The sequence below is a fragment of the Carettochelys insculpta genome, chromosome 19 (genome assembly GCF_033958435.1).
Source record: "Carettochelys insculpta isolate YL-2023 chromosome 19, ASM3395843v1, whole genome shotgun sequence".
Lineage (NCBI taxonomy): Eukaryota > Metazoa > Chordata > Testudines > Carettochelyidae > Carettochelys > Carettochelys insculpta.
The window spans coordinates 15,143,202-15,168,305 of NC_134155.1; the positions used below are offsets into that span (position 1 = coordinate 15,143,202).

Here is a 25,104-nt window from a genome sequence, read left to right on the forward strand (position 1 = left end):
CCTCCTGTGCTTGGTTCCTTCCCTTCCAGGGGTGCAGAGTTGGGCCCCCTCCCATAGTGCCCATGGCAGCTGTCGGCCCTGTTGGCTGTTGTAAACGGGCTCCCTGAGCTGGGAGCTAGGCTCCTCATTTAGATGGTTTACCTAAAGCACAGGAAGACCTGGCCAAACTTTCACTCGAGCTTTAGTGTTTCCAGTGTCCACTGAGCCATAGGGAGATGCAACTGGCACCATCTTACACATCACCTCTGCATTTCACCCCAGGAGTTCGCAAATGAGTCCCTCCCAGCCAGCAGCTGGCTCTCCAAGTGAAGAGAACGGCAAACAGCTGAACAGTCTGTTCTCCAAAGCCCCCTTCAGGCTACTTACCCCTTGCGTAGAAGATCAAACACTGAAAGAAAAGAAAAACAACCAGGGTAAGGGGGAAGGAATCCAGGTCAGTGCAGACACACAGTTCTAGCATTTTGCCTATAAAATAAACACAGCCCCAAAAACTGCTGAAATCAATATATCCACCCAACAAAGTTACAGAGAGATGCAGGATGGAAAGAGCTTGTCGCTTTAGCAGAAACGAATATAACTACCCTGCCCGGATCCTATTAGCAGACAATAGTTGCTAATTTACTAACCCTATGTCCACTCTCCTGGCCTCCAGTCTCCGTTGATTTGATTTTCCTTTCTGCATAACTGCGTTGTGTTTTGTACCACTGTCGATAGCAAAACACAACACTGGATGAACGTGCAGCCTCACTATTATTGTGTCACACTGGCAGGATAGCTAGGTAGCTATCAACAGACAACGTGGATGTAATTTTATGAGTCTGAAACAAGCTCTAGTTTGTATGACACTGAGTGTTCTCACTTTTTACTATGGGTGAAACCATGGCCTGGCTGAGTAAGCAGTAGCACATTATCGTACTGGTTCAGGAACAGCCTGGGACCAGATTGTGGATAAGAGTCCCATTCTGCAGTCCAGTTCCTCCCACCCTGCTGTGGGTGAGCAGGAGCGATGGAATAATTTCTACCAGCCTTATAGATAACTCTCCTCTCCGCATACACTGGTGCTGTATGGCACATTGAGGAGTGGAGGTGTTAGATACAGGAAACTCCATCCCATCTATCCATACTCTAGTCAACTACCTCAGCTCTAATACTAGTACACTCTACTTCCCCAGCTGTAGATGCACTGGAAGGCACACTGGGGCCTTGACTCTGTGCAGAAGAAGGAATAGCAGCAGCCCTACAGAAGGATAGATATTACCAGATAGTACCATGCTGTGGCCTATCTCGTACTTGTTTTTCTCTCATGAAACCAAACATTTAGGCTTCCATTAATAAAACACAAACAAATGATTATTTAATCATTAAAAAAACAGTGATCTACCTCCCCGTAATTGCTGCTCTTCAGGATGTATTGCACAAATCCATTTCACTGTAGGTCTGTCTCCAGCTTGTGCTCACTAGTTGGAAATTGTTTGGCCTCACTGGTACCTGTCAGGGTAGCTCAAGCACCCTGCTGCCATGTGCCACTGCATGGCCCATACAAGAGAGCAGATCCGCCCTATCACCCCTTAGTTCTTTCCTGCTGGGTGGCTCTAACAGAGACGGGAATGAGGGCTGATTGCAGAAGAGATATGTGCAACACACTCTGAAGAACACCAAACCAATTCAGTGCTGCAACTGAAAGAAGAGTGGTTGTAAAACCTCAGTTGAACTAATAAGTTCACAGAGTGATGAACTTAGCAACTTGTTTCAATTCCAATAAGAGGAATGGACATGGCAGGGAGAGGTCTCAGGAGTTCAGGAACTGGGATTTACTGTTTGTCACCTGGTAGGCAAAAGTTGGTTGGCAAAGTCCTGATGAGTTTGCTGGCAAGGCTGACAAGCTGGTACGTGAGGAAGCTGTCACCCAGCTTAGCAGCAGCAAAACTCTCACTAGCTAAGGTTGAGACAGATAACACAGCAACTCACAAATTCAGGGAACCTCGGTAGACTGCGATATTGGCAGACGACTTTGGGGAAACTCAGGACTGGCAGTGTTTTGGAGTCACTCTGCAAAAACTAACAGGGTGGTAAAAGGCAAGGTGTGTCCTTGCTTCTCAGAGGGCTGTTGGTGTCAGGCTGTGAGCCACCCAGAGTTGTGGGACAGATGATTACACACCCAGAGTTGTGGGGCAGGTGACACAACCCCTAACTGATCTGAGCTGAACCCCAAAACATCCCAGTGATGTAGTCTGTGAGGCACAGAAAAGTCATCCAGCAGGCCAGCAGCAGAGCAGGAAAGACAATCCAGATCTCTGGACTCCCCGTCCAGAGAACTACACTGCCTGCCTTCCCCAGGCTGAGGGAAGTCACTGTATGGCGCTCAATTATCCAATACCTCAGATTACAAAATTAGGGTGGCAGTGTGGAAACTGATTCTTTAATTTTCTTTTTAAATTGTATAGTGAGTAGAGCAGGACACCTGGTTTTTACCTGTCACTGCCTCACTCTGGGACCTTCACTCAATCACTTAACTCCCTCTTTGCCTGAATTTATGCAGGTGTAAACACCAACTCAATGGGTTCTGCTGAGCTAGAATAGGGCTTAGGATGGGAATCAGGTGGTAGACTAAAGTCTGAAGTGGTTATCACTGCCCCATGATAGCACTGGACTTTCCAAACAATGCAATTCCACCACTGAGACCTTGGTGTCAGATATGTAAGTACAGCCAGGAAGTAGGGTCCTGTACTGTTAGAGGTGACCTGGCAAAACCAAGGAGACCTTTCCCTCACAAAGAGTTAAACAAGATACTGTAACACCAGCAAAATCCTACTGCAAATGCTGATTTGTGAAGTGAAACTGCTCTGTTTACAGCAAAGATCTATTTGTTACCATACAGCAGTGATGTTAAAACAGCTCAAGATGCAACTCCAATGTGCGGTAAGGGGGAGATGAAGCTTTTAGCCCAGGAGGAGGGAGAGCTCAGATAGCTCACTCTGTTCTCTGTCCTCCACTTCTTTTGTTTTCTGTCGTACTTGATCATCGATGGTACATTTTAGACAGGAAGCCTAGTATTTCTGATCATCATGCTGGGAAATGCTACCACTGACAACATCATTTGGCTAGAATCCCAATGTCAAACAGCCTGAGCTCAAGATGTGTTAGCTACTGCTTTCTCTCACTTCACCAAGAATTGCAGATACATAGTGAGATTCTCGGCTTTGCCAAGCCTATTTTTTGTAAAGCAGAGGGTTGGTTACAGCTCCCTGATATTTTGCTGGTCCTTGTCTCAGGTTAGAGCAGCCTAGAAGCTAATCTGTGTTCCTTGAGCACTGCAAAGGAAGCAATGTGTGTATGAAAATCAGCCCTCATCAGGATTAGATCTGCATCTTCATAGTGAGACATGCAGAGGGAACAGTAGGGCTCATGCCCCTGTAGAGTGCTGCTATGCCTTAGCTTGGTTTTAACTGCACACCAAAGAACTGCTTTTTACAATGTTCTCAGCTGTACCTACTACTACTAATGAAGCATTCTTTACTGTCCCACTCCAGTGTTCCTGTCCCTGTCTATGAACCCCTCGATCATGCTGCTGAGCAACCGTTCACATAAGCTATTCCAGAGTTAAAGAGAAGGTGATGCTGGAGATCATAATGCAGGTGATTATGCCCCTTGTTTGGGAATGAAGACATCCTCTACTCACCTATTCTCTGATGACCCTTCTCTGCTCTGACTCCAGTATGAGTTAAGGGCTGACAACCTCCACCCACACATACAGACACTCCTTATGTGCATGGAGGAGACAGACGTGATCTGTGCACATCATATTTCTGTCTGCTTCTCCCTCCCTTCTTCTACTCTGGCTGGATGAATTAAAGTCAGAGCGCATGTGTGCAGGAAACAAAACTGCACCTTCTGCAGAGCAGCTCTTGTTCTGTGCAGCTTTCCTAACATGCCAGGCCTCCTGGACCTGACACTGGTGCTAGGTCTTTACAGACCGGTAAGTCTAATGCCAGTACCGCACAAATTAGTTGAAACTATAGTAAAAAAAAATATAGGATTGTCAGACACATAGATGAACAGAATTTGTTAGGGAAAAGTCAACATGGTTTCTATAAAGGGAAATCATGCCTTAGTAATCTACTAGAGTTCTTTGACATGGTCAATAAGTATATGGACAAGGGGAATACACTGGATATAGTGTACTTAGATTGCCAGAAAACCTTTGACAAAGTCCCTCACCAAAGGTCTTAAGTAAAGTAAGCTATCATGGGATAAGAGGGGAGGTCCTCTCCTGGACTGATAACTGGTTAAAAGACAGGAACCAAAGGGTAGGTATAAGTGGTCAGTTTTCATAATGAAGAGTGGTAACTAGTTGTATCCCTCAAGGGTCCATACTGGGACCAGTCCTATTCGACACATTTATAAATGATCTGGAGAAAGGGGTAAACAGTGAGGTGGCAAAATCTGTAGATGATAGAGTAAACCCTCAATTTAGTGAGCTAATGGGGGAGGGGTTAAACCCCAAAAGTTTGAAACCCGGACATTAAATCCGAATGTTCGTTAAATCTGAGGGTTCACTGTACCTTGTTCTGCAGGTAAGATTGGTTTCTCTCTCCTCCGTGGCAGCTTGCCACCTCCCTCTATCCCCACAATGGCTGGAGCTGCCCCTCACCACACTGTGCTGCTGGCGCCGCCCCCGCCGCATCCTGCCATGTTGTGCTGCTGGAGCTGTTCCTGCCGCGTGGCAGCAGTGGCCCCATACAACATGGCTGGAGCTGCCAGACTCCGACCTGTGGCTAGAGGAGCTGCTGCCACCACCAGAGCCATCGCACACTCCTCTCCCCAAGGGTGGGGGCATTTGCAGGTGCCATCTGTCCACGTACGTACCTCACCCCTGGTGGGAGGAGTGTGTGGCAGCTCTAGGAGCAGCAGCAGTGGTCCAGGCAGTGGTGGCTCCAGTGGCTCAGATAAGTCCTTTACGTTTTTTGGTGAGTAGGAGTTAGAATTTTTCAGGCCCCAATTAAGCGGGCTTTGGGAACAACTGGGGTCTGGCAAACGTCCGTTGTTCCTGAAGTCCGCTAAATTGGGGTGTGTAAAATTGAGGGTTTGCTGTAGTAAATTGCTGAAGAGAGTTAAGAATAAAGAAGACTGAGAAGAGCTTCAAAAGGATCTCACAAAACTAGGTGATTGGGCAACAAAATGTCAAATGAGTTTTAATATTGATAAATACAAAGTAATGCACATTGGAAAAAATCTCAACTATACATCGGGGCTACGTATATGTATATGTATGATGGGGACAGATTTAGCTATTACCACTCAAGAGAGTGATCATGGAGTCATTGTGGATGGTTCCCTGAAAACATCCTCTCAATGTGAGGCATCAGTCAAAAAAGCAAACAGAAACTTGGGAATCATTTAAAAAGGGATAGAGAATAAGACAAAAAATATCTTACTGACACTGTACAAATCCATAGTATACCCATGTCTTGAATACTGCATACAGATGTGATTGCCTCATCTCAAAAAAGATATATTGGCATTGGAAAAGGTTCAGAAAAGGGCAACAAAAATGATAGGGGTGTGGAACGGGTGTCATCTGAAGAGAGATTAAAAAGGCTGGGACTTTTCAGCTTAGAAAAGAGCAGACAAACGGGGTATGGTTTCAAGTATGACAGAGGTCTATAAAATCATGACAGGTATGGAGAAAAGGAATAAGGAAAAGTTATTTTGTTGTTGCCATAACATAAGAACTAGCAGTCAACAAACCAAATTAATAGGTAGCAGGTTTACAACAAACTAATGGAAGTAGATCTTCATGCAGAACACAGCAAACTGTAGAACTTCTTGCCAGAGGATGTTGTGAAGACCAGGACTTTAACAGGGTTAAAAAAGAAGTAGATAAATACCTGGAGGTTAGGTCCATCGATATTTATTAGCCAGGTGGGGCAAGAATGCTGTCCCTAGCCTCTATGGGTGACAAGGGAGGGATCACTTGATGATTGCCGATTCTGTACACTGCCTCTGGAACATCTGGCATTGGCCACTGTCAGATTACAGAATGCTGGGCTGGATGGACCTTTGGTTTGACCCATTGTGCCCAGTTTTATGTTCTTTCTGGATTCTCCAATCCTTTAGAGACTTTACCATTTCGTAAGTTTCAACTCTATCTCTTGTGGTCAGCACAAGTCTCCTAGTTATGACCTCTTTTGAAAACGTAAATTAGACACCTCAGTGAGAATAAGCAAGTATGGGTCTATTAACAAACAGGGAGATACATACCCATGTACAGATTGTCCTCTGCAGGGTCATCCAGTACCTAAAATGGATATCACGGAGGCAAGGGAAGGGAAACAGAGAAAGAGGAAGACATACTTAATCCAATGATACTCAATAGTTATCCATATTTCATGTTGTGTTGCAGGCTGTTAAACTCACAGAAACTTAATAGAGTAATGTGTGATACATGACTTAAATATACATCTATCTCTTCTGGCTTTATTTCACATGTGCATTTGTGCATGCATGCATATACACATACACTTCTTACCAGATTTTAGTAGGGATAGACTCAAGCATCCCCAAACATGTGAAATTTAGCTATGGATGTGTACATTGCAATCCGACCTCTCTCTGATGCTCTCAAGACTAGACTTAAAACAAGACTTGCACCCTTGACCCACCTAAGCACAACCACCGTACACACCAAGGGCCCTACATATGCATATCAAACAGTCACATAAGCCTGATTTTCAGACGTGTATGCAAGAAAAACTGCATTGCACCTATCTTCATGTGACCTATATGCAAAAATCAGGCTGGCCTTATAATCTAAGGAAAAGAAAAGATAACACCAGTGCACTAAGAAATTTCTCAGTTTGGATCCTAAACTCCAGCTCCATCAGCAGCTGGGAACACCCCTCTGCTACAGTCTCTTCCGTGCATCTTACATTGTTTACTAGCAGTGTGGGGCCAATGCAGGGCATGCTGTGGTCTCACTGTGCACAAGTTGCGAAGCCATGACACGAACAGAGCTAAGCAGTGGCCTTGCATAAGTGTCATCACAATGGATTCACAACTCACCAAACTTTGCAGCTAACCCTCAGTTTGAACGGAAGCCAAATCTCACTGTGGATGTCTGTCATTTACACTGAGTCAGCACTGTTATTCACTGGTTATATTCCCTTTTTATCTCATTGCCAGGATCAGAATAGGTGCACAGCAGTTGTACAGCCTGGAGATCCTATTCAAGGCCTCCTATGCTACAGAGCAACTGCTAGTATGTGGAAATGCATTTCCACTTGCACTGAAGGGTTTTTGATGGACAGAGAGAATTTTTCTTTAGTTTACACTGGGAAAATCTGGGCTCCTACCAATATTTGGGGACTTGAAGAAAAATTCCATGCAGTCCTCCGCCTACTAGAGACGGTGCATAAAATGAAGATGCTCTTTGCCCAGGTCAGATAAATGTTCACAGGGCACTAAGATGCATCACCATGCAAATCTCTCTCTCCACCCCCATACGCTTCCTTGGTCACAGAGACACTTATGGCTTATTTACATACAACATTATGAAAGTATGATCATAAACTGATTTTGTTACACTGTAGCAACAGGCTGGGATACGTTTCAACTGGGCTTATTTTAGATAGTTTATGTTGACTAGGCACAGATTTAAACTAAAGCAAAGTTAGGTGGTCTTAGACTGAATAAAAGAAGATCTGCACAGGAGTCTGCACTAGTTTAGTTAAATCAACGAAACTTTGTGTGTCGGTAAGGCTTAACCTCTCTCTCTCTCTCTCTCTCTCTCTCTCTCTCTCAAACACACAGCTGCTTAAGAATCTGCTATTGATCCACTCCACCTTGATCAAGCAAGCCCTCCATATACACAGCACAACTATGTAGAGTGTGGGCAGAACTGGCTCCTTAATTCATAAAGTGAGGCTGTGATTTTCAAAATCACCTAGGGGATTTTACCTCCTGATTCCCACTAACTTAAAAAACCCTAACTTGAATGTAATCCATCTGCAAAGTCTGACCTAGATAACAACTTCCCTTCTCCACCAACCCACTTTCACATACACACCTCAATCAGCTTGACAATGTTGACATGGTCCAGTTTCTTTAAGATTGCTATTTCTTGATAAACTCTATCCAGAGGTGCCATTGTTTTTGGCTGCCCACCAGAAGTTGCTTTGGATCCTCTAGGGGGAGGTCGACCTACAACAGTAACAACAAAAAGTTGTGCTTTACGCTGCTTGGCAGAACACAACACAAAGAATGGCTGTAGAACATGGGACTTTGAATAAGTGAAGGACCTAAAAATATACAACTAGTCTGACACAGATGTAAGAGACAGGGGGTTGAATGACCTCAGAAAGATGACACACTGACCTAGTGAATGTTCTCCATGTGATTCAGTACTTGACTTTTATTTTCTCTTACAAAGTCAACTTGTAATTTAACGCCAGTGAAAAGAGTCAGATCAACTGCTCTGAGGACTGGAAATTAATTAGACAAATAAAACCGGCATCGGCACTGTCCCATAAACATTCCTCCATTCTGCTCTAGAAGAACATCCCAGAGAAGGCAATTCACATGCTGAGCTGGTTTTTCTATTGTTACAGAAAACTCTGATTCCCTTGTCCTATTCTGGTTCCAAAACAATTACAAAGACCCAGCAAGTGAAGTCATCCACCAATAAACAGCTTGAAGACCCAATCATGAGGCCTCCTGCTAGCCTGAATGAATTATTCCCTGAGTTACTGCCAAATTTCTTAAAAGGAAAATTTTGTTCTTGATGGCAAAATTTCATAATTTGTATGTGGTGCTCTGCATTAGCCATAGTCACACAAAAAGCCTAACCCTTGAAGAAGCTGAGTGCCCGTGGCTCCCAGAAGCCACCATGGGAGCAGGAGTGGCTTGAGGCCTGGGCCCTTTAATTCAACATAGTGTGTTCCTGGCAGCATTGAGAGCCACCTGCTTCAACCCTGCCCCCTCTGCCAGAGACTACACCCCTTCCACGAGTATGGAGCCGGCCCCCCACCACTGCCTGGCCCAGGGGCGAAACAAGTCTGTGGATAGTGTGTACAGGAGCAGCAAGGTGGGGAACTGTGTTTTGGATGATTGTCTGTCTGTCTGTCTCTATCACAGATGACCCTATACCCCTATCCTCTCATACAACCCATGCAGCTTTGAAAGGAGACCAGGTCCTCTATGCCTTACTCAGGCAAAATTTCCAGAGAAGTCACTGGAAATTTTGCCTTAGACAGAAAAAGAGTTAGGGCCTGCAGGGCCATCTGTAACCTTTAAAAGCCTGATACCTACGTGGAAAGCCATACTGCTTCAATAGCTTCTTTTTGGAGAGGACTTTCATAGCCTGAGGGAGGAAAAAAAAGTGTTAAAACAGAGCTAAGTTATGCCAGTGGGAGCTACACTCACTACTCTGTCCTTGCAGCGTTGGCTGTATCTTTGCAACTCAGTTCAGTGATTGTTTGGGGTCTGCGGTTTTCAGATGTTTACATATGGGCGAGAGAACTTTGTGACAGACTCAGGGCCATTCCAAGGGGTTTTGTGCCCTAGGGGAACTGTGACTTTGGTGCTCCCCCCAACCTACTCAATATGGAGAAAAATTAGAAGTCTAGAATGAAATGTTACATTTAGTCATCTGGCATTCTTAACGAGCAAAGTAAAAATCAAAATAAATATTTTGTCGATTTTCTTTTCTATTTTTCATTAATCCCAACACAATTACATATTGTACAGCGTAAACCACTCGGTAGCTGACACTTCAAGGTTTCAACCATTTTGAGCTGGACCAATGTTTCTGGTTAGCACTATGAACAATTGCATTTCAATTTGCCACTGTCTTCTTTCCAAAGGAACTAATTTTTGGGAAGCTATGAAAATCTTTATTCCTTGATACTGAACGAAGTTTGGTTTTAGTTGTGATTCTTTTGAACTGAAGCATTAATTTATATAAACATTTAGGACTTTGCTTTTCATGCTTTTGCTTTCACAAACTGGGAACTATGTTGTTTGAGACAAAGTGTTGAAGCTATTTCATATTCTCTTGAGACAGTGCCAAGTCCAACAAGTCTCTCTTTCAGCATGGAAGAACCAAGGTGTGTCTTTATTCATTTTAACTTTGACAAGCTACGGTCTCCACCAGCAAGAAAAACTGGAAGAGTCAAGAGAATTCAAAGAACTATGAAGATATTGGGAAAGCTGTCTGAGAGTCTGTATTCAGAAATTAACTTCAGTTTTCCTTGAAGTGTAGGACATCTTGGAAGTAGTCATGAAATAGCCTTCACTTCACTGCACACATCTATTACAGCAATGGCTTTTGAATTTCCATGTTGTAATGCCAAGTCTAGCTTCAAACAGTGTTCTAATACCTGTTTTGAAGTCTTATTTTGCAAACCGTGCATGTCATTGAAGAAACCAAATATTGACTCAGTGTGGTATATCTGCTCAAATCGCTCTTTGACTGACTGGACTGCAATACCTAAGTAGAAGTTTACTCTGAATTTTTGTTTTGCATCCCTGAACCAATTTGTCTTTTGCCTCAGAAGCGAATTGTTACTTCTTTCTCCGAATACATGCTGGTTCTGGTTCGAAGTCTGTTGGTAATTCAAATTCCTCAGCAAGCTCCTGAGCATCTGCTATTGTCTTTCTAAATGTTTCATTACTCCTGCATTCCTCCAGAGACTTCTTGATCTGTTACTTATAGCTGTTGTACAGAGAATGTATGTCGAAGTCCGTTTCCTGCAGTTTCTAAGTGGCAATGTTATTCTCAAACAAGAATTTATATCACAAAATGAGTGAAACTACAAATATGAGCTTTCAAAGCACATTTATAAGAGCTTCTGCAGGTGCATGCACATTGCCAGATGATGCTGTTAGGGTGATATCATTAGAAATTTCAATTAGAGCATCTTAGATATTTCCCAGCTCATACCAAGGAGGCTTCAAGGAATCGGTTCAACTCTCCCACCTTGTTTGACTCAATAGTTTTAGAGTTGAAGAATGCACAGGGACATGAAGAATTATACAAAGGCATATTGAACTTGGAAAAAACCCCCACATACATGCATTGCATCAGGTCAAACAACCTATTTGGTTCCAAACAACATATGGCAGCTTCAATGACAAGTTCCAAATTCAGGGAATATGTACTTCAAGAAAACATGCCCAAGGATCCATTTCTATAATTCTCTTTTGTACACCAATACCCTTCATATTACTCCCACTGTCAAAGCCTTGGCTGTGTAAGTTCTCAATAGGTAATGACCTTCCTTCAATACAGTCCGCCATAAAACATCAGTCACCTCCTTTAATGCTACAAACCTCCCAAAATGTTGCTTTATGATCACTTCAGCATTATCTTAAACTGCAGACCAGAAACAGGCCAATGGGAGCTGCACACTTGTGCTGGGGGCAGGGGTGGCATGTGTAGCCACTCCGCTCCTCCTCCCAGGCTCACGCCCTTCAGAGAAGCACATGACCCCATCGTTGGCTTCTCTGAGTGGTATGCGGGGATGGGGCAGGCTGTATTTTGCCCATCCCTGTTCCACAATGAGAAATAAATCATATAAATCAACTTCTGAGGTGGGAATGATGCACTGTTTGATAGTTCTATTTGTAACAGGTAACATATGAATATATGTTTTTAAATACAGAAATACAACTCCTTTCTATCTAATTTGACACCCAGTCAAGCCTTGCGCCCCAGGCAACTGCCTAGTTCACGTATATGGTTAGGCTGTTCCTGAACAGGTTCCTTAAAAATAAATAAAAATAAATAAGCGTAGATGTACACACAGCAAATAGGAGCATCAGGAGATGTAGACTGGACAGTCTGAGTTCTTTGTCTCCACACTGGTTCCAACTAGTTGGATGAAATATTCTGTGGTCTGTGTAAGATGAGTTTGTACTGCCTAAAACTCAAAATCTCCCTCCACAACTGGCACCTTGAAAGAAGGCCCCATGCAGGAGGGTTTTCAGTGTACTATAAAAACTCCACTTTCATTTCTCACCCTGCATCCAAATTACCATAGCAAGCAAACTTCAGAAAAATATGAATTTCTACCCAATAAAGAAAATCAAATACGGGGTTCCTCCTTCACTCAGATTCAATTAGTAAAGAGAATATTCCATTTTTCTTCTCCCATCCCTAAAACTGGATTCTTTTTTTCTATTTGGTGAGTGGAAATGAACTTTAAACAAAAAATTCATCAGGTTTTACTAGTTTATGGGCAAAAAACAGTAAGTATCAACAGTACTAAACTAACAGGACACTGCTCTCAGTTGATGCTACTAGGCACTCCCACGATACAAGTAATGTATGAAAATCATGATACTTAATGTATTGCGTCTAGAATTTGCAGGGAGTGAAATGACACAGGAAATCCCAGTGATCGATCTAGTGTAGGTGTTTAGATGGTCCCCAGCAATACAGTATTTGAGCACCTCTCAGCCCTCACACCATCCCTAGGAGGCAGAGAAGTGCTATTATCTGTATTTTACAAATGGGGGTCTAAGGTACAGAAAGACTAAGGGACACGTTTTTAAATCTGTTTAGGTGCCTACTGGGATTCTCAAAAGCATCTATTTGAAATCAGTGTGTTTTAGGTGCCTAAATGCTTTTGAAGATCCCACTGGGTATTTTAAATATCTTGAAAAATCCAGCCCTAAGTGACTTGCACATGATCACACAAAGTCTGTTCCAGAGCGAGGAACCAAACTTGGGTCTGTCAAGTCCTAGGGTAGCATCTTAAGCATTGTATCCTCCTTCCTTTCTCTCATAAGACTACAACTACTTTTAGACACTAGTAAAGCAGTGCTCTCCAGTTCCTTGAAGGATGAGAGTAGCAGTAACCCAGTCATCTCAACTACTCACAAGACACCTGAAAGAAACTGCAACTGCTACTATATAATGCTCGTAGTTATGGTTGTGTGATGCTGGCAATGGCATTCTGAAATGCTTCCTAAATTGCAGCTGCGGCTACACCAGTTCTTTTGTCTAGAGGTGACTCCCAAACCCTAGAGAACTCCCATTTGCAGAAATCTGGCAGTTTTTTAGGCCCTTTGGGCCATTACAGGTTTGCTCATAATCCATGCCACATGTGGGATGAACAGCAAAGTTTCTTGAGGAACAAGCAGGAGTCATTTAATGACCAAAAGAAGAGAGGCAAGAATAAACAGCATCAAAGTCAAGTTTTCACTACAGTGAAAGTTGGAGAGGCAAATCACCACAGTGCATTGTAGCAGCCGCCCATAACAGCAGAGACACAGTGGTGAATTAGCAAACCTCTCCTCCTTCCATGCTCAAGCAGAGCTGTCACCAAGCCAATGCATTCATGACAGAACCAAGCCATTTCTATTGTCAAGAAAAGCTAATTATCCATACAGTGCCTTTTGACACAAAATTATCTCAGAGCCTTATTGGTGGCTTTCCCCTTAGTACTTACAAGTGCCTCAATAGTTTCTGCAGAAACAAATGGTGCCAATAATTTTTCTACCTATACCCTTGCAACCAGATCCTGCCCTTCTTTCTGATTTCATGAAAACATGGTGCATAACCCGTGTTCTTGGAAGGCAGCCTGGGGATGACATTACAATTTCTATGATTAATGGAAACCACTTAGTATCTAAGACCGCTACTTAGAGCATTACTGTAGTTCAAGCATATAGAGGAGCATAATCCAAAGAGCTAAACTGGTTCATATGTTTGAGAGGACGGGTTGAAGATCAGGAGGAGTTTTGTAATGCAGCAGTTCTCAGATCCTGCTTTCAGTTAAGTCAGTAACAAAAGTTCCTTGATTTCAGATGGGGGCGACAAACATTGTTTGGCCTCATAAGTGACTGCGCCCTCTGCACATTGCGATGCATTGAGACAGCTGAGGACTTCAACTACTATATATACCTAAATCACTCTGTGCAGGCTGAGGTTACAGAAACAACATGAGATTGATGTTTATCCAGCACTTTGGAAAATGATACATATACAAAGCATTATTATTGTCCATAATCCTGTACCGCTGTTGGATTAAGTGCCCCATTGGAAATGCAGAAAAAGTATCACTATTTCCAGTAAGACCAACGTTTGGTTTTTAAACTGTATGTGCCATCCCAATGAAAATGGACTACAGATCCTCTTTTGCTGAGTAAGGGAAAGCCACTCGTGCCTGCAGATTATGATATTCAGGGTCTGACCATACATTTGTCATCACTAATCCCAAGCACTGTTTATCACAACATCGTCTAAGATGTTTACATTTGATCATTCCATCCACCCTGCCCATTGAACAAGTTGCACACATGTGTGACTGAGTAATGGTTTCAACATCTCAGGAACTTGGACTGCTACCCATCCTCCCTATTTGTTTAGTTGGTTTTTAATGGAGGAGAGCTCTCATGAAGAAATTCAGTTGTTATAACCTCCATCAAGAAGCTGCAGGAAAAAAAAATTCAATGCCATTGTCCTCAACCACTTTTCACTACGAGCTCTTTTAGAGACAGAACAGGAAAAGACATGGCCCAAGATCTCTCAGACTCAAGTTTCATCAGCAAAATTACTCTGAACTAGTCCTCCGCACAGACATATCCAGTAGTGCTGGAACATTTTTAAGGTCGGGGTGCAGAGCTGTGCTCAAACCCTCCCCCCGACCTCTTTCCGTCTGTGCCTCTCGTTGCCCCAGGCTGGGGGAGACTGTGAAGCACTGGATGCAGAGCTGATGGTTGGGCCCCTGGGCCTGCAGCAGACCCACTAGGATCCCAGGCAGCAGCAAATACCCTGGCAGCCAGAACACTGGAGTCAACAATGGAGCTTGTGGGACCAGCAGCCGGGAGCCCCAGAGACAGAAGCGTAAGCAGCCTGAACTCCCACAGGCAGGAGGCCAGTGACCAGAACACCCTGGAGCTAGTTGCTTAGACCCCAGACAGCAGCAGGGCCCCCAGAAGTAGGCTGGTAGTTGGGATCCCAGAGTGGGACACAAAATCTGGGTGCTGCAGCATGCCCGGCAATCCTACTTAACATGTCTATGGGCATATGTCATTTCTGTTATTTATATTCGCCTTTTACAGTGTGTACTTTTTTTTTCTAATCACTATCGACGCATTTACTGGAAACTACACCACCAAAATATTCACAACTGTAAAGGCACCTAGGCAGAGTTTCGCAAGGCTGGTGTGATGGTACCTGCCAGAAGTTATTGGCTGGGACTGATCACAAACAATAGAGATCTGTGCTTCAGCAGTCTCAGCCAAACAAAACCAATGGGATTCTTCCCATTTTTCCTTTAACAGAATATCAAAAGTCAGAAAAGTAGTAAGTCCTGCTTGCACTGATTTCTTAGTAAGAGGAAAATGCCTAATTTGAGGCCTGATCTAAAACCCATTCAAAGAACGACTCTTTTGCAGACTTTCACAAGAATTGAGTCAAGCTGTTGGTGCCGAACAGCACTAGTCAACACAGAACGCACGTTGCCCTTGTCACATTGCTGTCATACAGCAACAATCACATTATACACTGAGATTTTGCACTGCATAGGATTTTGTAACGTGAATAAAATACTTCATCTTAAAAAAGTCCTCTATCGCCTCTAAGCTAGATGGCACCACCTCCTTGTGCTGCAAAAGAATGCGTGGGGAAGGGCTACATGCCATATAGAATTCCAAGCCGTTCACAGGCTAATTTTCTCCAATCATTGGTTGGCACCTTTTAACATGAAAACAAAAAGAAATTGGTGATGCTGGTTTTGACAAAAAGTAAGAATAATAAGGCCCCCTCTCCCAGTTGCCAGGATCACAATTGCTGGTGCTATACATTTTCATTAGAGCTCCCTTTGGGCTGCTTGACAACTCTTGTCAAAGTGTATTGTTGCAACATGGCTTCAGAGAGCAGCAATAAGCAGAACAACATGCAATTTATCTTGGTATTAAAAGCTGCATATTGCTCAAACATACAAAGAAATGGGAATGCAACCATTAGCTAATTACACAATTCTCTACCATTTCCCTTAAGCTTTTAAAAATCTGTCCAATTCCAGGATACGTCAACACCTCTGGAAACTGGAAGCCTCACCGTCACAATTTGTCATGCTCCAAAAATACTGGCACTGATAGCCACAGGAAGAGAAGACAACAAAATTCCAGAGTTTTAGACAATAGAGAGCGGGAGGAGAATGCCCCGGCTATGGCTACACCAGAAGAAAGAAGAGAGTGTGTCAAGACAACAAAAGCAATGGAATAAAAGTGTAGCTTCCGCTGCAGCAACCTGCCCTTGTGATAGGAAAATGTTCAGTTAAATGTGTAGCAGGCCTGGGCCCCTCTCTCGTGAGTTGTAGAATGGCTGATATTCATTGCAGCCAGATGTTTTTATTTTGTTTTTGCTATTGGCGGAGGCCTTGAAATACTTATGCCTCCTTCCTGCTGTTGTTTTTGTGCATCCTTTGTTTTGAGCCTTTGTCATGTGGATGAAATTTAATAATGCAAAGTGCAAGGTCAGGGACAGAGGCAATGCATGGGGGTGCACGGGGGACACAATCATCCTTCCTCGTGGTCCTCCCCATTGCACTCACCACTGGCACCACACTGCTTCCAGTAAGTGTGGGGGCTGTCGCACGCCTCTCCCAGAGCAGAGTGGCCCTAGAGCATGGCAAGCGTCCTAGCTCATCCTACTCTCAGACCATACTGCCCAGGGAAGGGAGGGGGACTGCCCCTGACTCATCGGAAGTGGTATGGTACTTCTGCAGGAAGGGGCAGGTGGGGACGGAGCAGGGGGAAGAGTCGGAGCTTGTGTGGAGAGGCCGGAGCATGTGCAAGAGGGAGCAGGGCAGGACACGCAGCTGGTGCCCCCCTGGAATCCACACACTAGCTGCCGCTAGTTAGGGACCAACAAGTATTTTTGCTCTAAGCTGGGCACTTATCAGTTGGAAGCAACAGAGGAGGAGATAGACCCGAGTGTACTGTTGGATCATGGGATGACTATGAGCCGCCAATGTGATGCAGCTGTGAAAAAGGCTAAGGCAATCCTAGTATGCAGCAGGTGAGGTATTTCCAGCAGAGCTAGGGAAATTACTATTATTACCATTATGCAAGGCACTGGGAAGACTTCATTGGGAACACCGTGCAATTCTGGTGTCACATGTTTAAGAAAGAAGAGCTCAGCTTGGAACAGGTGCAGAGACAAGCAATTAGGATGATCAGAGAAACGGAAAACCTGTCTCAGGAGAAGAGCTTGGCTCAAAGAGCTTGGCTTGTTTAGCTCAACAAAACAAAAGGCTGAGGGAAAGACTATGTTCTGTAAACACAACAGAGGGATGAATACCAGGAAAAAAGAGGAGTTATTTAAAAAGTGCCAATGGTGACAGAAGAACAAATGGACAATAACTGGCCATCAACAAGCGTAGTCTTGAAATCAGATGAAGGTTTTTCACTATCAGAGAAGTGAAGTTCTGGAACAGCCTTTCAGGGGAAGCAGTGGGGGGACAAAAAAACCTAACTGGCTTCAGGTCTGACAGAGATAAATCTTTGCAGCAGATTATGATGAAACAGCCTACAATGGTAGAGAGCCAGTCAGAGACTGCTAGTACCAAATATCCCCAACAGCCAGTGATGGGAAACTAGATGATGGGCTCTGAATTACTACAGAGAATTCTTTCCTGGTGTCTACATGTTTAGTCTTGCCAAAATAGTCAGGGTCTAACTAATCTCCATATTTGGCATCAGGAAGGAAATTTCCCCCAGGTCAGACTGGCAGAGACCCTGGGTTTATGAGGTTATTTATTTATTTATTGGCCCTCCTCTGCAGTATGAGTCCTGGGATATTTGTAGGTTTAATAGAGTATGAATGATGGATTCTCTGTAACTTGAAGTCTTGAAGTCACGATCTGAGGACTTCAGTAATTTAGCAAGACATTATGATTCTATTACAGGAGTGAGTAGGAGACATTCGATGACCTGCAGCGTGCAGGAGGTCAAACAAGATGATCATGATGGTCCCTTCTGGCTATAAAGTCAATAAAAAGTGGATCACTGTGAAACAACTGCTCCTTCCTTATACAAAGTCTGAGTAAGTGGTTTTGTGTATGAGGGTCTCTGCTGAGGCAGAAGGGGGTGAAATGGAATCTTCTGTGCAACAGGTGGTACATTCTGGCTGCAGTAGTCTTTGAAGGTTTGTCTAGATTAGAAAAAGAAATTGAGACTAATTTGTTTTATCCTAAATTAGCTGTTCACCAGCTATGCCAAGATAAAAGGTAAAAAGTCTCAGAGGACTAGCTGGATTAGTATGTATCACCACAAAAAACCAAAAACAAACAAAAAAAAGCAGTCCTGTAGCACCGAAAACATTAACACTTTTATTTATTAGGTAATGAGCTTCATAATTAAGGTGCTACAAGATAAAAGGTGTTAACCTGCACCTAACATATGTGCAATGATCAAAGAACCACCTAATCTTACGTTTGACCTCTTTTCCTAATCTACACAACGCCCCTGTTCACTAGACCAGCCCTCTGTGCAGCACTGAGCATGCTCAGAAAATAAAGTCATGCCCAGAAAATAAAATTAAAATTCTGGATTTGATAAATCTGAAATATTCAGTGTTTTGTATCCCTCCATGTTACAGAGGCATCCTCAGGTAGAAGTGGGAGGAGAGGATTAATAGAAATGCTTGTATTAATACGTCACTAGCTTCTGCATTCAGAACTATGTCTTTTGCAATCTGTAATTTCCACCCAAATCAGCATGATAGGGCAGGGTTTATTCGGAGGCCAGAGCAGAAAGAGGAACTAATGGGAACAGCAAGCATTTCAATTAATGGGTTGAGTCAGCTGGAAAGCAAAAGGCATGGAAACAATTGCAATTCCACCCAGTTGGATAGATTCATCATGGCTTTTCCAGATTTTGTACCATTTCTTCCTTCTATTGTTCCAATATATTTTCCATGCAGTTTCACATAAGCTGGAAATATGACTGGGCTAGGATAATCCTGGATAACAACGTTAACCATTATGCTAAAAAAGCTCTTTGACCAGTAGCAAGATAGGAAGAAAAACAGCTGAGCAACAGGATGGCTATTTGCGAAAGTTTCTCCTTATTACCATGGGAATGAGGAACTGCCAGATCTGTATTTTGGAGAGCTTATTTCTGGTCTCTGAACCCCACACCGAGCTGTATCCCATTGTGCTGAAGGCCTGACTAGTCTGTAGGCCTTGAGCTTGCCTCCCTGAACTGTGGCAAGTTTCACACGCACAATGCAGATCACTACAGTCATAGGGACAGTCGGACCTCCAGGCATCTCCTGGCTCTGGCACCACCTATTCTGTTTTATACGGATTCTTATATTCATCACCACGATATCTAAACACCTGCCAGTAGTGCAGTAAGCAATGGGACTAATTTCAGTTGCTGTCTGGTGCAGTAAACCCTCGATTTAACAGACTCATGGGGGGCAGGGTGTCCATTAAATCCAAATGTCCATTATATCGGAGGGTTTACTGCCCACCCACCCTGCCAGGCTCCCCCAGCCCCAGTTTCTCCCCCCCGCCAAAAAAATGCTCGCTACTCACCGCCAATGGAACGGCTGCCAGTGGAGGAGCCACCAGAGCCCGCCGCTGCATCTGGGGGCCCCACTGTGTGCCAGCAAAAGCTTCGCCATGGCTCTGGGGCCCCGCTGTGCGTGGCAGCATGGGCCCTGCCATGGCCTGGAGGAGCTGCTGCCAGAGCCGCCATACGCTCCTCCAACCACAGTGAGGTGCGTACGTGCATGCTGTCCGCCCATGTCCATGCCCACCGCTGGGGGGAGGAGTGTGTGATGATAGCTGCTCTTCCAGGCTGTGGCAGTAAGGCTGTGTCTACACTTGTACTCCTCTTTCAAAAGAGGTATGCAAACGAGGGAAATTGAAAATGCAAATGAGATGCAGATTTGCATATCTGGCACCTCATTTGTATATTCTTCTTTCAAAATAGCTCCTTTGGAAAGAAGGAAACCAGTGCAGACACGGCTCTTTCGGAAGTAAGCCCCATCTTCGAAAGAATCCTTCTTCCCATAAAAAAAGGGAAGAAGGAATCTTTCGAAGATGGGGTTTACTTTTGAAAGAGCCGTGTCTACACTGGTTTCCTTCTTTTGGAAGAAGCTATTTCCAATAGCAATAGTATAATAAGAATACGCAAATGAGGCACCAGATATGCAAATCTGCACCTCATTTGCATTTTCAATTTCTCTCATTTGCGTATCTCTTTCAAAAGAGGAATGCAAGCGTAGACACAGCCTAAGTTCCCTAACATACTTTTTTTTGGTGGGGAGGAGGATTTAGGATTTTATGGGCCTTGTTAAGCAGACTTCAGGAACAATGAAGGGGGAGGAGCTGCTAGATGCCCATTGTTCCTGAAGCCCACTAATTTGGGGTCCATAAAATCGAGGGTTTACTGTATTTATGAACTCTCCAATTTCACCCTTAATGGGCAAATTCTCATTACAGGGTAAAATTCACTCTTGTACAGAAGGCTGTAAGAGGCCTATGCACCACTGAAGTACTACACAAGTTGTCAAAATGGGACTTAAGTAGGACTTGAGTGGTCTGCACAGTCAAAATACTTTTGGCCCTCCACAGAGAGTAAGTGGTGAGGAATTTGCAGGGCCAACAGCCACCAAGGGCCTTGGGCAAGGAGGAGGGGGCCCGCTTCTGCGGCCCTGGAATGGTCGTGGCCAAGGGCAGAAGGGATGGAACCTAAGGCAGTCAGCCCTTAGCGCTGCTCAGACCATGGTGATGACCTGGCTCCAGCTGCATGGAGCAGTTCTGCCATGAGGTTTCAAAGGGGCCTGAAACTCTGGCTGCCACTGCTGCCGAAGTAGAAACAGTGGTGGCAGGAGCTTTGTGTCCCTTTGAAACACCAGGCCCTGGGGGCAACTGCCCTCTTTGCCCCCGCTTGTTGGCCAGCCTGTGGGGAAGAACCCCTTCTTCCCAGATGATGAGCAGCAGAGCTGCTCTGTGGATGCTACTCTATACATGAAGCTTCCACTGATTCCATAGGAGCATTGCCACACAGTTTTCAGAGGAAGATACCTCAGACTAGCAGACCAGACTTATCTGGGATTGTTCTTTAGTCTGGTGCTGCAGAGTGGAGGCCAAGAAGCTGAGTGTGGACTCTGGATTTCAAAGACAGGGAAGTGGTTGGATCCCAACCCTCACTAAAATTAGACTGGCATTAGAACCATAAGGTTAGAAGGGACTGAAAAGGTCAGCTAGTCTAACCCCGTGCCAGGGTGAAGGATTTGTCATCTTTAAACTATTTGTCAAGGCTGTTCCCCACTCTGACACTCTGAGTGCAGCAAGTGGGAGCCTGCGAGAGACCTTAAAAATACCTTGCTTCTATAAGCTTTTGGTTAAAAGCTTCCGAAGGTCACAGGTTTCCTGACCCTGGGAGGTAGCTGCCACTACCCAAGTGAGAAAACCCTCTTTAGAACTCAGGGAGAAACACTTGGGATGTCTCTCTGTGTGGCAGTCCCAAGCTCTTAATCCACGCTTAGCAGAGAGCTTGAAAACAAAGAGGAAGAAATTAAACTGCACTCTCTAGTAACTGACCTTTCAGTCTTAGGCATACATACACACAGACCCTTCTCTAGAACACAGGACTCAAACCACCTTCTTAATAAATGTGATTAATTAACAAAACAAAAGATATACCTGATAAAGCAAACTTGGTTGCCAGGTGTTAAAGCGCAACTAAAAATGGGTAGATTAAAGCTCAGAGAATTACTTCCCTGGGACCCAGTACCTCAACCAGCCTGAGAAGTCTCCCACCCAGACCCAAAATAAGAAAACCTGATTGCATCTGACTAAACATTTCATTTCTACTTACATATCTGTATGCCCAGATTTCTCTGAGGCCTGGATTACTGAATCCCCCAAGCCTGACCAATTCAAATTTAAATAATATCTCTCTCTCTCCTCTGGGCACACAAAAGAAATTCCCCTTCAGCAGGTAACTGCTTCCATTAAAACGTCAATGTCACTCTTTCCATTGGTTCACCTGGCTGCTTGCCAACGGAGAACCCACTATGTCTGGGCTTAACTCTTTACAGGCATTCACTCATACCACCATCCAAGACAGAGGATTATCCAAAGCCCTTTTGAGAACCTCTAGTAAAGAGACTTCCACGGCCTCCCAAGACAGTCTGTTCCATTGTCTTGCTGTTCATAGAGGTAGAAAGCTATTCTTCAGATTTAATTTGAATCTGTTATGCTATCTTTGAATCACAGCCTCTTGTCCTGCCCAATGTGGCAAAAGGGAATACCTCTTCTCCATCTTTTTTGTGGCAGCCTTTCAAGTATCTGAACACCATTATTATATTTCCCTTAGTCTCTTCTTTTCCAAACCAAACCTACCCGGTCCTTCAGTCTTTGCTTGTATAGTTCGCATTTCATCCCTTCGATCATCTTTGTCACTTGCCTCATGATCCATTTGAGTTTCTCTACATACTTTCTATACATTGGTGATCAAAACTGGATACAGTAATGTCTCCAGCTGAGGCCTAATGAGCACTGAACACAGCAGAGCTATCACTTCCTGTGACTTTTATGTGATGTCTCTGTTAAGGCAAACCTAAAATTGCATTCACTTTTTATGTAACGTCATCACATGACTGACGCACATTGAGGTTGTAATACACCTAAACTCCCAGATCATTCTCAGTGGTGCCTTTGCCAAATCAATTCCCCCCATTCCGTTTTTATACATTTGATTTTTCTTCCCAAATGTAGCACCTTGCATTTGTCTTTGTAGAATTTCATTTTATTGTCTGGAGAGCCATTCTTCAATTTATCAAGATTCCTCTGAATTTTAGCTCTATCCTTGATAGTACTGGCAAACAATGCCCTCAGCTTCGTGTCATCTGCAAACATCATCAGTATGGTGTCTAGTCCCAAATCTAGGTAACTGGTAAAGATGTTCAGTAAAAATGGAGCCAGAACAAATCCATGTGGAACCCCATCTGAGACCTTCATCCATTCTGACATCATTCAGTAACCCTATTCTTACTCTTCGTTTGTGGTTCTTTAACCAATTATCATGGTAGTTCTGTCAAGCCTGCATCTCTCTAGTTTACTTCTCAGAATGTCATATGCTGAAGACCAGGTATGTTATATCAAAAACATTCTCCCTACCCACCAAATCAGTTATCCTGTCAAAGGTGTGGATCCAAAGAGGGCTTATGTTTAGTTCTGGGCTTCTTATCAGATTTCATAGCTGGAAAAAACAGTGAAAATCACTCAAGATCCACTGCTCTCCTGAGATTTCAGATACACCTAAATACAAAAAAAAACCCAAAAAAAACAGCTTTGTGTGTTTTGATCTAAACCAGGTCAAACCCCACAAGCTTAGCTACAGGACAATGGAATTACATCCATCCACACACACACTAGAAATTCTGAAGGGGTTCAGATTAGAAATTCCAGGTTTACCCCATCTGTGGGTTTGAAGTGACAGGTATTTGGCTTTTTCAGTTTAACAGCCAATTAGATGTAGAAATCAAATCTGTGGCCTCAACTGAATTAAGCACTTAAATCAGTGCTTATGTGTATTCCAAACTAAGGAGGTGCCTTTGAACCTATGGGCCCAAACTGTTCAACTAGCTACACAACGGACTGATAGATTTTTACTTATTTGCAAGCCTTGCTACAGAACCGATCCTCATAGCGTCTTGATTTTTTCCAGAGTCATCATTAAAATAATACCTATCAGGTACATGGCAATTTTTATCCATAGATCTCAAAGCACTTTACAAAGACGTGACCATCATTACCCCCCAATTTACCAGCTGGGAAACTGAGACTTGACACGGGAAAGTGAATTGCTCACCCAGGAATCCAGTAGCAGTGCGGGGAATAGAATCCAGGCCTCTTGAGTTCCAGCCCAGTGCTCTACCCCCTTAGGCAATAATCCCTACAGTTAAGCATTCGCTTGCTAACTGAGCAGTATAACATGCAGGGCTGGTGCGGAGAAGTGCTCTCTGGAGTTGTACTGCTAGGGGTGTCATATACAGTGCCCAACATTCAGCTACAAAATGTGCCTGGTCTTTTCAGACAGATATTTGAGAAGCACAGTAGATCTCTAATTTCAGGCGATCTCTTTCATATCCAGAAAGTGTCGAAGCAGCTCAGCAATAAGCTTGCCCGCCTGTTTCTGAAACAGGTGTCCAACATCTTCACTCCTTACACAACATTTCACACTAGGTCTTCCTCACATCACACTGTTCTGCATCACACACACTGAAAAAGTGCAGCCTCGTTCCTCATCAGCTTGGTTTTCTACTCCCAGGACACCTGGATCTCAAGGATTGAAAAAAAAACGTATTGGGAGAGAGGCACTTACGTAATACTTGTCGTCACTCTCATTGTAGGCCAGTTTCACAACACCATAGGAGCCCTATAAATAAAACACAAATTGCACAGTCAGTTTGGCTGCCTTGCTTTGTTTGTCTGCTGCTCAAGGCTTATCATGTCTGGCCTTGCAATGAAAAATAAGAAGTATCCTCAACAGCCTCAAGCTAAAACTCCAAGTTATGTCAGATTGTGTTATGCAGCACAGCTCTCTTCCCCCAACAAAATGCAACTCAGATTAACCAGGACACACATAGGAACGAAGGGAGTTTCTCTCCTTTTCATTACTATGTCCAAAGCCAGGGACAGCATCCTTCTTCCCCTGGTAGCTATTACATTTGGGCAATAACGATGGAAGCACTGAGCACTTCCTGAGGATTAATGACTGTCTAGAAGGAACTGTGCCTCAGGCCATTAACTCCAAGCAGTTATGAATCCTCAGCAAATGCCTTGAGCCAAGGTTATATTTTTACTGTAAGTTGTATATTGTGGAAAATTTACTTTTTAAATTCTTTTTGTTTTGGCTAGTTTTTAAATTCCCTTCATGTACCCATTCACAACTGGAAGCCCCAGCCATTTTCATGGAGGCCTTTCCATGCAACTTCCCAGGAAATTAACACTTTGCAGGTCATATCTTCATATCTTGATGTTAATTGGTACATTTCTATTGTATGTGTGTTGCCTGCTCAGGTGCAGTTCCTAGGAAGGTCAGCACTAGAGTGCATGGAACATGCCAGAT

General features: G+C 43.8%; 1 protein-coding gene across 3 annotated transcripts in view; it reads right to left on the reverse strand.

The window, feature by feature from the left end:
• The window catches only part of CAMKK1 (calcium/calmodulin dependent protein kinase kinase 1), a 229,187-nt gene that overhangs the window by 82,704 nt on the left and 121,379 nt on the right, over positions 1-25,104 (reverse strand). For all 3 annotated transcript variants that reach the window (XM_075013387.1, XM_075013386.1, XM_075013388.1), the window contains 5 exons: positions 24,358-24,411; positions 9,307-9,358; positions 8,066-8,199; positions 6,262-6,298; positions 367-388 (listed from right to left, as the gene is read on the reverse strand). In XM_075013387.1, coding sequence (XP_074869488.1) covers positions 367-388; positions 6,262-6,298; positions 8,066-8,199; positions 9,307-9,358; positions 24,358-24,411 — 299 coding nt within the window. The remainder of the gene's footprint in view (positions 1-366; positions 389-6,261; positions 6,299-8,065; positions 8,200-9,306; positions 9,359-24,357; positions 24,412-25,104) is intronic.